Genomic DNA, 13852 nt, shown 5'->3' with positions numbered 1-13852 from the left:
GCACGGCATAGCCTCAGTTCTGCCTAAAAGCGGATGGGAAAACGATGGGTGCTAATTCGTTGACTTCTTTTCGGGACCAAAGGCTTGGAGAACATGGCCTTCAAGCAGCAGGCTCGATGTCCATACGACACCACCTCGGTCACCGTGTTGCAGACGCATTTGGCTGCGAGTCGAGGCTTTTAGAAATGGCAGAAGATAAGGATGACCGACGAAGCAGTCTTGAAGGTGTAGCCTCGAGTTGAGTCTAGGCGGAGGGTTCGGAAGCCGAAGCTACTGACTCTTGCCGTGCCGAATAGGGCAGGTAGCTGACTCTGTTGGATATTCGCCGATCCCCCAACACTTGCGGTAGGTTTATGGTGGCGCGTTCTCAAGTCATGATGGTTGTTTCGAAGGTTCGCAGGGTAGCGACTGCTTGACCTAGAAGTGGACAGTGACAAGTCGAAGAATCTTGAGCTCGCAAGATGAAGGGACTTTGCCAGCCACCAACATTTCAAATGTTAGCAGGTTGTGACAAATGGGCATTGTACGCGACCACCAAGCCTGTCTCAGAGCACACCAATCAGAGGTTGAATCCAACCTGGCGGATTCGAAAGACCTCGTATTCTCATGTTCGCCGTGAGTCGGTTCAGATCATATCAACGACTGGGAGATCCGGCAGTTACCCCGCGGCAGACGACTCTTGATGGATTGAAAGTCGGGGCGTTTTCGACGGGACCCTGTCAAAGAGGCGCAACTCTACTTGGCGTGAGGCGCCCTTTTGGCGTGGAGAGTGAGGCTGCGGCGCAAGTGGAGAAGGATTGAATGCGGGATGTCTATGCAAGCGGAACTTTGGCTTCGGATGTCGATTCCGTGTAACAAGGGACAAGCAAAGATTGGCGGGTGGCGGCGGAACAATCGCAAGGAAAGAATAAAGCGACAAGAGGAAAAGTCAGAAGAGGGAGACAAAAAGGCATTTGTATGGCGTCGATCTGATGTACTGATTCGGAGATAAGATAATCAGATGGCATGTCGGCAGCCGAGAGATGTGGAGAGCGGGAACCGAGCGGGATGGTCCGGGAGCCGCGAAATAGCTAAACGCCAAGTGGCTGAAGCTGTGGGGAGGACGCAGGCGAAAATGGGCTGATGATTGCTTGCTCCGATGTCCCAAATGGTCCGATTGCGGATGCGTGCGATTGCTGAGGACGGATGATGATGGGGAGGATGCCCTTGCGAATGGCACTGCCACGTCTGTTAGTACTTTTTCCTAGTGCGTGGTGGAGGCTGTGGCTTGTACGACGGTAGGCAGTGTAACGCGATGGACGGACGGCGAGTGAGGCGATGACTTTTGCGATTGTTGAAGCTGTTGAAGCCAACGGTCAAGGTGTTGTCATGGCGGTGTGGCGCTACGCGGTGCATTATCAGTTTATCGCCAACAATTGTGCCTGGGTCTAGCCGTTTTGGGCTAGACGGGGACCTCCCTGGCCGTCCCTTGTCAACGGCGACGGCCAGTCAGTGTGGCCATGGCCGGCCGCTGCACGGAAGAAATAATGTAGCGGCGTCTACCTTACCTTTCCTCTTCTCCACGTCCTCAACTCCCCTCTTGCTCTCCCCTCTACGCCCCCTTCTCTCACGCTTCTCACCTCCAATCAACTGCGCAGCCATGGCTCCCCAAAACATCGGCATCAAGGCCTTCGACATTTACTTCCCCAGCCAATGCGTTGACCAGGCTGAGCTCGAGAAGTTCGATGGCGTCGCCCAGGGGAAGTACACCATTGGTCTCGGCCAGACCAGAATGAGCTTCTGCGACGACAGAGAAGGTTTGTTTCGCGACACCAAGCTTCGCGGCGCTCGCTAACCTGCGCGCGCTACTTTAGACATTTACTCCTTGGCCCTGACCACCGTCTCGTCGCTGCTCAAAAAGTACAATGTCGACCCCAAGTCCATTGGTCGCCTCGAGGTCGGCACCGAGACCCTGCTTGACAAGTCCAAGTCGGTCAAGTCTGTCCTCATGCAGCTTTTCCAGGACTCGGGCAACACAAACATTGAGGGTGTCGACACGGTCAACGCTTGCTACGGCGGCACCAACGCCGTTTTCAACGCCATCAACTGGGTTGAGTCGTCGGCCTGGGACGGCCGTGACGCCATTGTCGTCGCTGGTGACATTGCGCTCTACAAGAAGGGCAACGCCCGCCCCACTGGTGGCGCTGGCTGCGTCGCCATGCTGATTGGCCCTGACGCGCCTCTTGCCTTTGAGCCTGGTCTGCGCGGTACTTACATGCAGCACGCCTACGACTTTTACAAGCCCGACTTCACCAGCGAGTACCCCGTCGTCGACGGCCACTTCTCCATTCGTTGCTACACTGAGGCCGTCGATGGCTGCTACAAGGCCTACAACGAGCGCGAGGAGAAGCTTGCGGCTCAGGCCAACGGCCACTCCAATGGCGAGTCCAAGGTTGAGCGCGAGACTGCTCTTGACCGTTTTGACTACATGTCCTTCCACGCTCCTACTTGCAAGCTTGTGAGCAAGTCGTACGCGCGCCTTTTGTACAACGACTTTTTGAAGAACCCCGAGAACCCCATCTTCGCCGAGGTCCCCCGTGAGCTTCTGAACCTTGACTACGCCGCCTCCATCTCCGACAAGACTGTCGAGAAGACCTTCATGGGTCTGGTAAGTTTCGGTGCATGCGCTTCAATCGACATCCGCTAACTGCCAACTAGACCAAGAAGCGCTTCGCCTCGCGCGTGCAGCCCAGCGTCCAGGTCCCTACCATGTGCGGTAACATGTACTGCGGTAGCGTCTGGGGTGGTCTTGTTTCCCTCATCTCCAACGTCTCCTCGGAGGACCTCCAGGGCAAGCGCATTGGCATCTTCTCCTACGGCAGTGGTCTCGCCTCCTCGCTGCTGTCCCTCAAGGTCAAGGGTAGCGTCAAGGAGCTTGCTGAGAAGGTCGACCTTCAGAAGCGTCTGGACTCGCGTCGCGTTGTCGCTCCCGAGGTTTACGACGAGGTATTTTGGCTACAATTTCCCCATCCTTTGCACCTGGCTAACTGATACGGCAGATGTGCGTTCTCCGCGAGCACGCCCACCTCAAGAAGAGCTTCGCGCCTCAGGGTGCCGTTGACACCCTCTTCCCTGGCACTTACTACCTGACCGAGATCGACGAAATGTTCCGCAGGAAGTACGCTGTCAAGGAGGCCTAAATTTCCTGAGCCTGTCGAGCATCTGCGCCACGGCGTGGAACAGCTGCTCCATTGAGTCGTCGACACCGTCCGGATCACTCCGCGGCCTTTTGCCGTGTCCGCCGTGTCCACGAGTCGACACCTCTGGCGCGACAGGGTGTACATAGCGACGGCACACTCTGAACTCTCGCATTGCAAACGTGGGACCGCATGACATGACGGCATTTTTTCTTCTCCCGATTCCTATTTCGCCAAACACTGCAAAAGGAGCTCGCTCATACCTCGAAAGATCTCTCCCAGCACGCGCTTCAAAAATCGAACCCTCTTCCCGATGCAAAACATGCTCTTTCTTCCACGATAGACGGGCAGACGGATTCAAAGGGCCTTTCCGACTTATAATCATAACGTTTTCCCTATTTCTTCTCACACGACTCCATGTGTATAATAGATTTCTTTCCATCTTTCGTCATTCCTCCCCTTGGACCCTCGGGCGCCCACGTCGCGCGCTTCGCTAAGGGGGTCCAGGGCATGGCCAATGTCTGTCGATCAGGGTCCGACGATCCGCTTCCCTGGCTCACCCCCGGGATTTGCAGAGGTGGATGGGATTGGGTCTCGTCAATGTAGAATGAGAATGAAGTAATCGCTCTGATCTACCATTGAAATATGCTCGCGCGTCTCGTCCGTCTTGTGAGTTGGATGGTGGGTAGAAGATGAGTGTTGATCAAGGGCAAAACACCCAGTGGTTAATGCAGCGCACCGCAACGCGCCACTACTCAGAAAGAAGCAATGGCCACCGCAAAAGCCAACCAAAGCTGACAGGGCATTGCCGTTCGCCGCGTGAAGCGATGTTGGATCGAACTGGCAGCATGAAGACGCTGCAGCTGCTGCTGCGGCGGAGCAATCAAAACACCGCCTCAAACACTAAAACTTGAACTCCTGTGATGCAATCGCATAAGTGCCCGTGGTCGAACAAGTAACTGATTTTTGTGTGTCTAGAAAGAGCTCCATTATCTCGTCTACGCAAAAGGCAAGAGAGGGGTATCATCCGACCACATTCACCGCCAAGTCCATTCGTCTCCGTCGTCGTTCCTCAGGGGTATCTATCTTAGAACGCATTCTTTTGGTGGAAGAAGAGAAAGGAGAGAAAGGCCAAAGCAAAAACAAGAGGCTGTACATCACCGTCATTCCAGCCGCCCCACCCGTTTTAAGTAATGATACCACCCTGCCCTGCCAAGTCTGTCCCAAACACCATGCTCCATGCTGTGCTGTCAAAATGCCTGCCTGCTATTCTGCTCGACGCCAAGGAAAAGAAGAAAGAAACAAGATGAGCAAGAAGCAAAGACCCCGCCGGGCTCAGTCATCGCCGGATGTGCATCGTTCCAGACGACTGAACTGCCAGCGCTCGAGTCAGAGGACACCGAAGCGTCTTTGCTTCCCCAAAAAAAAAAAAACTGAGACGAAAAGCAGAACACCCCGTCAACTCAACGACAATGCAGATCCGCACGATGTTCCAGACCGATCACACACCTCAACCGCGCCTTTTGCGCGCCCTGCCTGCGCTCAACGCCTCCTCCCTGGCTCGCTTCTTGCGCTCTTTCGCACTCGCCCTCTGCTGGCGCCTCTCCCACTCCTCGCGGTCCATCCACTTGCCACGACCCTCCTGTCCGCGATGATCGCGTTCAAAGACGGCGACGGCCTCCAGGGCGGCCCGGAACTCGCGAGTGTCGGCTTGCGCCTTGAAGTGCTGCGTGAGATCCTTGGAGAGCGCGAGGCCATTGTGCTTTGTGTTGATGAAGGCCTTGATGGCAGCAGTGAGCTCCTCTCCATGGAGGAAATTGGCGCTGTTAGCTGCAGGAGTGGCGCGGCTGGAGGAGAGGGGCGTACCGCGGCGCACTGACGAGGCCCGGCCGGCAACGGGCGTTCCGGCGCGTGAAGAGGCTGACGACGAAAGACCAGTGCTGCCGTTGCGGTTGCGCTGGGGTTGGACGGCATTACGGAAGGGTGGAGGCGATGCAGGACGACCGGCCGTGCCAAACTCGCCAGTCCAGGTCACCGTGCCGATTGGGACCTTGGGCGCCGCGTCACGAGCACGTTGAAGCTCGCGGGCAGCTTGGTCGGCGACCTTCTTCGCCTCCCGAGCGATGATGTTTGGTGTGCCATGACCGTTCACAATTGAATCGTGATTCAGCGAACTTTGGACTCCACTGCGCGCGAAAATGGTGCTGAGAAGACGCTCGTCCTTGTTTGCGCCCTCGGCTTGTCCAGCCCCATTGCTGGCTTTGGCTGCGCCTTTGGACGAATCAGCCTCATCATCTGAGCCGTCATGGAAGTTTTCGCCGCGAGCGATTCCGTAAATGTTGCCCATTTCCTTGAGCTCTTCGGCATTGGGCTCATCAGCCGCGACGTCAGAAGACTCAGACACACGAGTTTCCGCGCCTTTGAACAACGACGCAGTTTCAGTCTCGCCACCGCTGGTGTCACCAAGAGAGAACAGGTCGTAAAGGTCCCTCATTTCAAAAGTCTGTCTTTGCTTCGGGTCCTTGAGGATCTTGTTGCTCAAGAATTGTTTGAAGATTTGTCGGTGGTAAATCTTTTCTTCGATGGTCCCAGCTGTCATCAGCCGATAGATTTCAACTTCGCGCTGTTGTCCGAGACGCCAGGCACGCTCTCGGGCCTGGAGGTCCGTAGAGGGATTCCAATCGGGATCGTAAATGATGACTCGATCCGCTCCCGTGAGATTGACTCCAAGACCACCGACCTTGGTGGTGAGTAGGAAGACGTGCATTTCAGGGTCATTGTTGAAACGATCCACCATGTCCTGGCGATCCTTGATAGCCGTCGTCCCGTCCATCCGTAAGAAGTTGATGTTGCCCATCTTGCGAACAAATTTTTCAAGAATGTCCAGCATGATCCGGTGCTGAGCAAAGAGCAGAGTTTTGTGGCCCCGCTTGCTCCACATTTGCAACAGTTCCTTGACAACTTGCATCTTGCCAGACTTGGATCCACTCCCATACTTTGGGTCCGCGACCTTTTCGACAATCTTGTGGTCGACAAGGTCCGGATGATTCGTAATCTTGCGCAAAATGTCAATGCCGTACAAAGCCTGGCGCTTGCCGTTGAAAATGGACTTCATATCGTTGGAGTCCAGAAACTCCTCATACTTTTCCCGCTGGATCTTGGTCAAACGACAGAATAGAACACGCTCAGTCTTCTTGGGCAGGTCGGCGGCGACGTCAACCTTGAAGCGTTGCAGGAGGTATCCGCTGATCATCTCTTTGAGGACCTCGGCACAGTGCCTAGCAGCCTCAACTTGGAAATTGGAGGCGTTTGCGTATCCTCCCGTTTTGATTGGGATTTCGAAAGAGTTGCGGAAATCGACAAGGGTGCCCAGGCGCATAGGGTACACGAAATCGAAAAGCGACCAGAGTTCTGTCAGGTTGTTTTGCATTGGAGTGCCTGACAGAATCATGCGGTTTGCCGTCTGCAATTCTTTGCAGAAAATTGTGATTCGGGCGTTTGGATTACGAATCTTGTGCCCCTCGTCCAGAACAGCGTAGCCCCATCGGACGGGTAGAAGGAACTGGGCGTACTGCTGAAGGCCTGAATAGGTTGTGACGAGAACATGCCCATCAGTCTGAACCTTGTCGATGATCTTCTTGATGGTCCTCTCAGCTTTCGACAGACGAGTCTTGCTACCACTAGGGCGCGCCTCAAAGCTCCTTTCAACTTGTGCTTCGCGCTTCAAATCGATCATGCCACTTCCAGAAGCGTGCAGGATGGAGACGCGAAGTGCTGGCCACCATTGATGAAATTCATTGACCCATTGCTTCATGACGGTAGCAGGGCAAATGACAATGACAGGCTTGGTAAGCTTTTTGGAGTAGTGGAGGGCGGCCAGAAAGGAAATGAGTTGGATTGTCTTGCCCAAACCCATCTCGTCGCCAATGATCCCACCAACATTCTGGCCATAAAGCTCCCAGAGCCACTGAACACCAGTCTTTTGGTAGTCAAACAGCGATTGATAAATGTCGCCAGGGACTTTGAGGTCCTCGCCGAAGACTTCATCGGGAATTGTCGGATGCGGAAGATTCCACTCCTCTTCGCCGGCCACGTCTTTTGGCAGACCCCGACGTTCCTGTTCCTTTCGGCGAGCTTCACTGCGCAGCTTCACCCATTTTTGTAGCCGGGATTGGTAGACTTCTTCATCGCCGTCGTCCACACCAGCCAAATCCATGTCATTTTCCTCTGAAGAATCTTCTGGGTCGGTTTTAAGCTTCTTTCGGATAGCAGTTGGCTTGGGCTGGCGGGTGCGCTTGCGACCGGGAGTTGTCATGTCATAGTCGTCGTCTTCCACCCCATCATCATCATCGTCCTGCTCCCCAAGGGCCGCAAGCTGTCGATCGTTGAGCTCTGGCTCGTAGGCGTCATCAGAGCCGGCATCCTTTGGGCTGGATGCTTCGGAGGCGCTGTCTTCCTCACGGCGGGGCTTCTGTTTCCTTGCTCTTGTAGGGGCGGGCGCATCTTCGGGAGGGACAGCCTTGGAACTACTATAACTCTTTGGGATGCTCTCTTTGACTTCTGTTTTGAAACCAGGCCTTTTCAGATTACGGTGGGAGACTGGGCCCTGATTTGATGATGTATCTTCAAACCCATGCTCGGCCTCTGCATCCAACATTACCTCGCCAAGTCCAGACACCTCCGCGCCGGCCTGCGGCATACGGGAGAATGGTGTAATCTTGCCGGTGCGAATGAGAAATTCTCGGCGGGATTCTCCAGGTTGCTGTCTGTGTCCTCCCATCTCTAGTGCGTCGGCATCCTCTGCCTTGTGCCTCTCCGCGATACGCGCCTCAATCTGCACTATGTCCTGGTTGAGGCCGTCGATACGGCTCTTCATATCTTGTACCTCCTCCCGCAATTTATTCTTAATCGTGGATCCCCCAGGTCCTTGCAGCTTTTCCTCCAGTTTCGCCAGCTGTGTCGTGCAAACCTGCTTCTCTGCCAATGCCTTGTTCATCCGCTTATTGTCGCGCGCATCAGCTTGGTCGACAAGCAGCTTGTCTGCCTGGCGGCCAATGTCACGTTCCAAGTCGTCTTGATCGCGCATGTTGGAAAGGAATTGGAGTCCGGTCTCGTCGTCACTACTAGGGTTACTCTGTTCAGCTTCGGGATCCTGAGCGCGACCTTTGCCTTTCTCTGGCTTATGGGTGGATCCATCGCTTGGAGGGTCAATCCCAGCGGTGGACATTGGGGACGAGGATGCTGTGGCGACAGCGACGCCGCCTTCGTCGTGGTGTGGTTCGGGCATTGTGGTGGTTGAGGTTTCGCGTTTGTGGTGAAAGGGCTATTTGATTTTGAGAAGGTTGAGGTGGAAGGCAGGCGTGGCGGGAGGTGTCGAGGGCGATTCACGCGTCGGAGGTTCTTGACGAGAGTTTCGGGAAGGGCAATGGACAGAGGGATGGAGAAATGGAAGTCGGGATCGTAATAGAGGATCGAGGGAAGAAAGGAAAAGGTTTGGCGAAGAAAGAGAGGTTGAGGAAACTAATGACGAGGGTACACAACAGACAGCTTGGGGCCGCTGCGAAGTGAGGTCGGGCATGAGAAGTGAGTTCAAATCGAAGGTGAGATGGATGGTGAGTCGAGCATTTCGCGGCGATGATGACCTCATTCGATCTAGCCTAGGCTGCCGCGAACACCGCGGTTTAACCGGTCGCATCTGGATGGTCAACTCGCGTGCTCGCGAAGCTTTCCACTCCGCAATCCTCCGCCCCCATCTTACTGCCTTCTTGATGCCCCTTCATCAATTGAAATACTCTACAGTACCGATCATGATCCACATGTGGTGTACGAGACTTATACGCATCATCGTCCTCTCGTCGTCTTGGGTTTGCTTTCTAGATCAACTCGGCAGATCTCTCTCTAGGGCTAGAATCCTGGCTTTCTGCCGCCTTACATTCTCCATGTCGAACGACGCTCTAATCCATGCCGTAGGCCGATGTCCCTCTTGTTTGTCAAGACGCGATGCGATATCATTCATAGCTCACGTTAAAAGACATGTAAATTATTCTGGACCTTTCAGTACTCTGCCCAGGCGCTATTTACGGCAACTAGATTACTCGACGCGGAGTGTTCCTGGCCGAATTCTGCTGAAAATGGTAACTCTCTCCGTCATATTCTTCGCAGTGGACTTTAACAAGAGCCCCTTAGCGTCTTCTTGATTCGTACCAGTCATCTTGGCCAGACTGAAACAAAAATGGAAGATCATCCTGCTCTGTTGTTTCAATTCACCACGCTCCTTTTGAATCCATGCGCTTCTGACAATGAGATTTCTTCTCTTTGTGGCACTGACTATCATTGTTTCGTATGTTGAAGGAGTTGTCATCTTTCAATCGCCCTACCTACAGGAACCCGGGCACATGCTACGCGAGGACCCTGCTACTCGATGACAACACCTTCTTAGCCACCTGGGAGAATCATGGATCAGAGCCTGTCTATTTTCCCATCTTTCGTTCAACAGATGGGGGCAACAACTGGCAAGAGTATTCCCGCGTCGAGGACACTGTGAATCGTTGGGGATTGCGCTACCAGCCCACCTTGTATAAACTACCCCGGCGAGTGGGAAATTTTCCTGCTGGTACCATCTTAGCTGCGGGAGATGCAGTTCCACCTGATGGCTCACGAACGAAAATCGAAATATATGCTAGTACAGATCAAGCGTAGGTTCCGGAGGCTATAGTATGGCATGATTGCTAACTCTCGACGTAGTAAGACTTGGAAGTACGTATCGACAGTGGCAGAAGGTGGACGGTCGTTTCCAACGAATGGGGAGACGCCAGTTTGGGAGCCGTTCTTCCTCGATTACAATGGTCAAATAGTCTGCTACTATACGGACCAACGCGATCCCAAACACGGACAGAAGCTTGTACATTCCCTTTCTCGCGACCTGATCAGTTGGAGTCAGCCCGTCAACGATGTCGCGTACGACACCTACGATTGGCGCCCTGGAATGACGACTGTCGCCAAATTACAAAGCGGCGACTACATAATGACCTACGAATTTTTTGGGGCTCGGGAAGTTGCATTCGCTGTATACTATCGCGTCTCGAATGATCCCCTCAACTTCAACGCGGCTGAAGGTCGAGTCCTGCGCGCAACAGACGGCACTGTCCCCACATCGTCGTCATACATTGTGTGGACCCCAGTGGGAGGATCAAGCGGGACCATTGTTGTCAGTGCCGGCGACTTCTCCGAGCTGTTCACCAACACAAGCCCCGACGCCTCTGGCCCTTGGGTGAAAATCCAGATCTCAGAGCCGAAGTCCTACTCCTGTAGTCTTACAGTTCTGCGGGATCCATCGAAGATCTTGGTTGTCGGAGGAGGACCTTTGAAGGGCAAGGCGGGAAGCAACAGGGTCACTGGCAGCGTAATTACCATTGGAGGGTCATAAAGCTTCTAGGAGCGAGTTCCATCAATGGACTTTTACCAACCCAAGGAACAAACCGTTCAGCGTGTCCCGCATCTGGCTTTTGCCCTAAAGGTCGTAGCAATACCGCCTTACGGAATTTGGTCGTTCCGGTGGCTTTGATTCTTTGATGTGTGATTGATAATGGATGCTGAGATTGACCTTCGGACGGAGGGCGGAATCAGCTTTCATCAAGATTCCGGAACTTCGACACAGAAAGGACGTTGATACGGTTCTGATGCCAGCATCTCTTCGCAATGCACGCTGATTCCGCGCATGGCTTGCGTATAGCAGTAGGCCTTTAGAGGCGACGCGCTTGCGCCATTTCTTACAAATTGTGCGATGTTCCCGCTTTCAGAAAGCGCGAGCTCCGGAGCTAGCTTACCTGCCTCGTGTGCTTAGAAATAGTGGGGCTAACTCAGCACCCTTGCGTCATGCAGGAGGGGTAGCTGAAAGACATATGTTCAGCAGCGCGGCTCACGATTACTCTTGAAGAATGAATTTAACGACCAGTCTCTCAAGTTCCCTCAGATCAATTTACAGGATCTCAAATCGAATCTGCAGAACCCAATCCCGCACATTCACCAACAACCATAACATTGCGTCTGTCGGCCAACGCATTCGACGTGTTCGACACCACTCGACAACCTCAAAGAATTCCATCATGTCTTATCTCTACACGGACGAGACTCCCGCGGAGGTCAAGAACGCCAAAGGCATCCATCTCGTCACTCAGAGCACTCCCAATGGTCAAAAAGTGCAAATTATGCTCGAAGAATTGGCCCTCGTCTACGGCACAACATGGACTACCACTCTCATCAATATTATGACCAATGAGCAAAAGAAGGACTGGTTCCTGCGCCTCGACCCCAACGGCAGAATTCCCATCCTTGTCGACAACACTCAGAACCCGCCCTTCCCTGTCATGGAAACCTCAGCCGAGCTGCTCTACCTCCTCAAGTTTGCAGACAAGGACGATGTCTTCGGCTTCAAGGACGAGCTTGAGCGCAGTCAAGCGCTGCAATGGCTCTTCTTCTGGCATGGCAGCGGTGCGCCGTATCAAGGCCAGTTGAACCATTTTGGCAAGTTTGCCAAAGAGAAGATTCCCTATGCAATTGAGAGGTTCCGCAACGAGACGCTGCGTGTTTACGGAGTGCTCGAGATCCACCTCTCGGGCAAGTACAGCGGACAGCCCAGAGAATACCTTGCGGGCAATGGCAAAGGAAAGTACAGTGTTGCCGACATTGGCACGTGGCCTTGGGTCAAGGGTTGGGAGTTCAGCGGATTAGAGAAGAAGGATGTGGAGCAGTTCCCGCACTTGCTCAAGTGGATTGATAGGATTGCAGAGAGGCCAGCAGTCAAGACTGGAACAGGCCCTAAGTACCAGCCCAACTGACTGGCGAGGGGCAAAATATGAGATTGGCAGAGGGTTGACACAAAAGGCTGTATGAAGGTAAACCAATAAATGATGACATCCAACTCGTGCAATTGCTCACTATTGCCGAATGCTTTCATGCCGCCTAAAGCATGTCGACAAATTGGGAGCCCGCTTGGGAGAAGACAAGTCCACCACTAAACCTCTCCCATGAACAGTTCAAGCCCTGTTCCGATTGATGGAACAATCCCTGCCTGTGCATCCTGCACTCCAACCCCGTAACCCCGCAATCTTCCATTTCCTTTTTACGACGGAGATACTGATCGGGCGAGCAGACATGGGGTCAGAAGTCGTTCCGAACGGCATTCAGGCGGCCTGCTCGCAAATGGCATGCCCCACGGCCTTGACTATGTAAATGGTGGTCCATGGACCGCCCGAAGCCAAAAAGCTTGTCTCTCGTGTAAGCATTTTTCTGGCGTTGTGCCTGTCATGTCTGTCTTTCAATCAAGCTTAAATCGAAGCTTAATGATTTACCTTTTGAGCATACTAATCACTGGAGCATTTGCAACTTCATTGGATTTCAATCGCACAGAATGCCAGTCCCCTACTTCTGAGCCTCTTGATGGCTGTCCACCGGGGACTCTTCTCGTCAGCCAGAATGCAACAAACAGTTCCGCCTCTTTCGCGACTATACAGTCCGCAATACTTTCACTTCCTTCTGACAACTCCTCAGCAACCATCTTGATCCTCCCGGGCACGTATGTGGAACAGCTCAACGTAACCCGACCTGGCCCCTTGACTCTGCTCGGTCAAACCGCCTCTCCGAACAACTCTTCGTCCAACACTGTAACCGTCCTCTGGCACGAGGCCACTGGCAACGACGTCAACACGTTCGACAACGCCTACACTTCTGTCCTCACGATCGCGCCCACGCTTGAGAGCAGCCTTACAGGTTCTGGCCCGACAGGATATGCCGTTCCTGCAAATACATCATTCGGCACATCTGACTTTCGCGCCTACAACCTCGACTTTACCAACGATTACCTTCCCTACTCGGCGGGACCCAGTCTTGCGTTGGGAGTTAGCTATGCCAATGCAGGATTCTACCACGCCCGCTTTTCCAGCTACCAAGACACCATCTACGTGGGCAAGCTAGGCCAGGTGTATTTTGACCAATGCATAATCGCTGGGCAGACGGACTTCTTGTACGGCTTTGGCACTGCGTGGATCGAGAATTCAACGCTGTTGCTGCGCAGCTGCGGCGGCGGCATAACCGCATGGAAGGGCACCAACACGACGACGCCGAACAAGTACGGCGTCTACATACACTCCTCATCTGTCTTGCCAGCGAATAGCTCGATTGCTGCTGCAATTGAGGGCAAGTGTAGTCTGGGCCGGCCTTGGAACGAGCTGCACCGCTCGATCTTTGCGCAAACGTATCTGGATAGGGCGATTCTATCACAGGGCTATACGGATTGGAGCTCGTCGGATCCGCGTGTGGTGCCAGCGACCTTTATGGCCGAGTTTGAGGATTTTGGGCCGGGCTGGAGTCTCCGGGGTAGAGAGGATGGAAATGTGACGAGAGTTTTGACGCAGGAGGAGTGGGAGCCGTATTCTGGGCCTGAAAAGGTCTTTGAGGGTGGCACTGCTTGGGTGGACAAACTGTCGGAGGTGTGATAAGAAACGCCTTTCACATCTTGGAATGATTGTAGAGTAGAGCGGTTTGATTCATACCAACTTCCCGTTGGCCGAAGCCGACGGACCGCCAACCTTGGGTATGACGTCGGGCTGGAGCTCTGGCCACAAATTCCAAACACTTCGAGCCCCGCGAACTTTCCAACCCAACGTCCGCAAAAATCC

General features: G+C 53.8%; 5 protein-coding genes across 5 annotated transcripts; 4 read left to right on the top strand and 1 right to left on the bottom strand.

Annotated features, from left to right (window-relative positions):
* Window positions 1-1639: 1639 nt before the first annotated feature.
* BKA78DRAFT_351022 (hydroxymethylglutaryl-coenzyme A synthase C terminal-domain-containing protein) lies at window positions 1640-3179 on the top strand (the record flags this gene model as incomplete). The annotated part of the gene is made up of 4 exons (XM_066891087.1): window positions 1640-1796; window positions 1854-2647; window positions 2698-2985; window positions 3039-3179. 4 exons carry the CDS (start codon window positions 1640-1642, stop codon window positions 3177-3179), a joined length of 1380 nt encoding a protein of 459 aa, XP_066746573.1.
* A 1600-nt stretch (window positions 3180-4779) lies between these two features.
* On the bottom strand, window positions 4780-8298 carry BKA78DRAFT_229447 (SNF2 family N-terminal domain-containing protein; the record flags this gene model as incomplete). The annotated part of the gene is made up of 1 exon (XM_066883750.1): window positions 4780-8298. A coding segment is annotated over one exon (3519 nt), but the record flags the coding sequence as incomplete, so codon positions are not given.
* Window positions 8299-9518: 1220 nt separating this feature from the next.
* BKA78DRAFT_351020 (BNR/Asp-box repeat protein) lies at window positions 9519-10602 on the top strand (the record flags this gene model as incomplete). Its single annotated transcript, XM_066891086.1, has 2 exons — window positions 9519-9871; window positions 9921-10602. 2 exons carry the CDS (start codon window positions 9519-9521, stop codon window positions 10600-10602), a joined length of 1035 nt encoding a protein of 344 aa, XP_066746571.1.
* A 458-nt stretch (window positions 10603-11060) lies between these two features.
* On the top strand, window positions 11061-12102 carry BKA78DRAFT_309076 (glutathione S-transferase). The gene has a single exon (XM_066887994.1). It carries the CDS (start codon window positions 11114-11116, stop codon window positions 12011-12013), a length of 900 nt encoding a protein of 299 aa, XP_066746570.1. The 5' UTR covers window positions 11061-11113; the 3' UTR covers window positions 12014-12102.
* A 113-nt stretch (window positions 12103-12215) lies between these two features.
* BKA78DRAFT_309075 (pectin lyase fold/virulence factor) lies at window positions 12216-13817 on the top strand. Its single transcript, XM_066887993.1, has one exon. It carries the CDS (start codon window positions 12383-12385, stop codon window positions 13667-13669), a length of 1287 nt encoding a protein of 428 aa, XP_066746569.1. The 5' UTR covers window positions 12216-12382; the 3' UTR covers window positions 13670-13817.
* Window positions 13818-13852: the final 35 nt, after the last annotated feature.

This window comes from Phyllosticta capitalensis (genome assembly GCF_038381095.1).
Source record: "Phyllosticta capitalensis strain CBS 128856 chromosome Unknown BKA78scaffold_3, whole genome shotgun sequence".
NCBI lineage: Eukaryota > Fungi > Ascomycota > Dothideomycetes > Botryosphaeriales > Phyllostictaceae > Phyllosticta > Phyllosticta capitalensis.
This window is presented reverse-complemented; position numbering and strand designations above follow the sequence as displayed.

Excerpts from the sequence above, each read along its gene's own strand:
- BKA78DRAFT_309076 (XM_066887994.1), top strand. The coding sequence starts at position 11,114 with ATGAATTTAACGACCAGTCTCTCAAGTTCCCTCAGATCAATTTACAGG.
- BKA78DRAFT_309075 (XM_066887993.1), top strand. The coding sequence starts at position 12,383 with ATGCCCCACGGCCTTGACTATGTAAATGGTGGTCCATGGACCGCCCGA.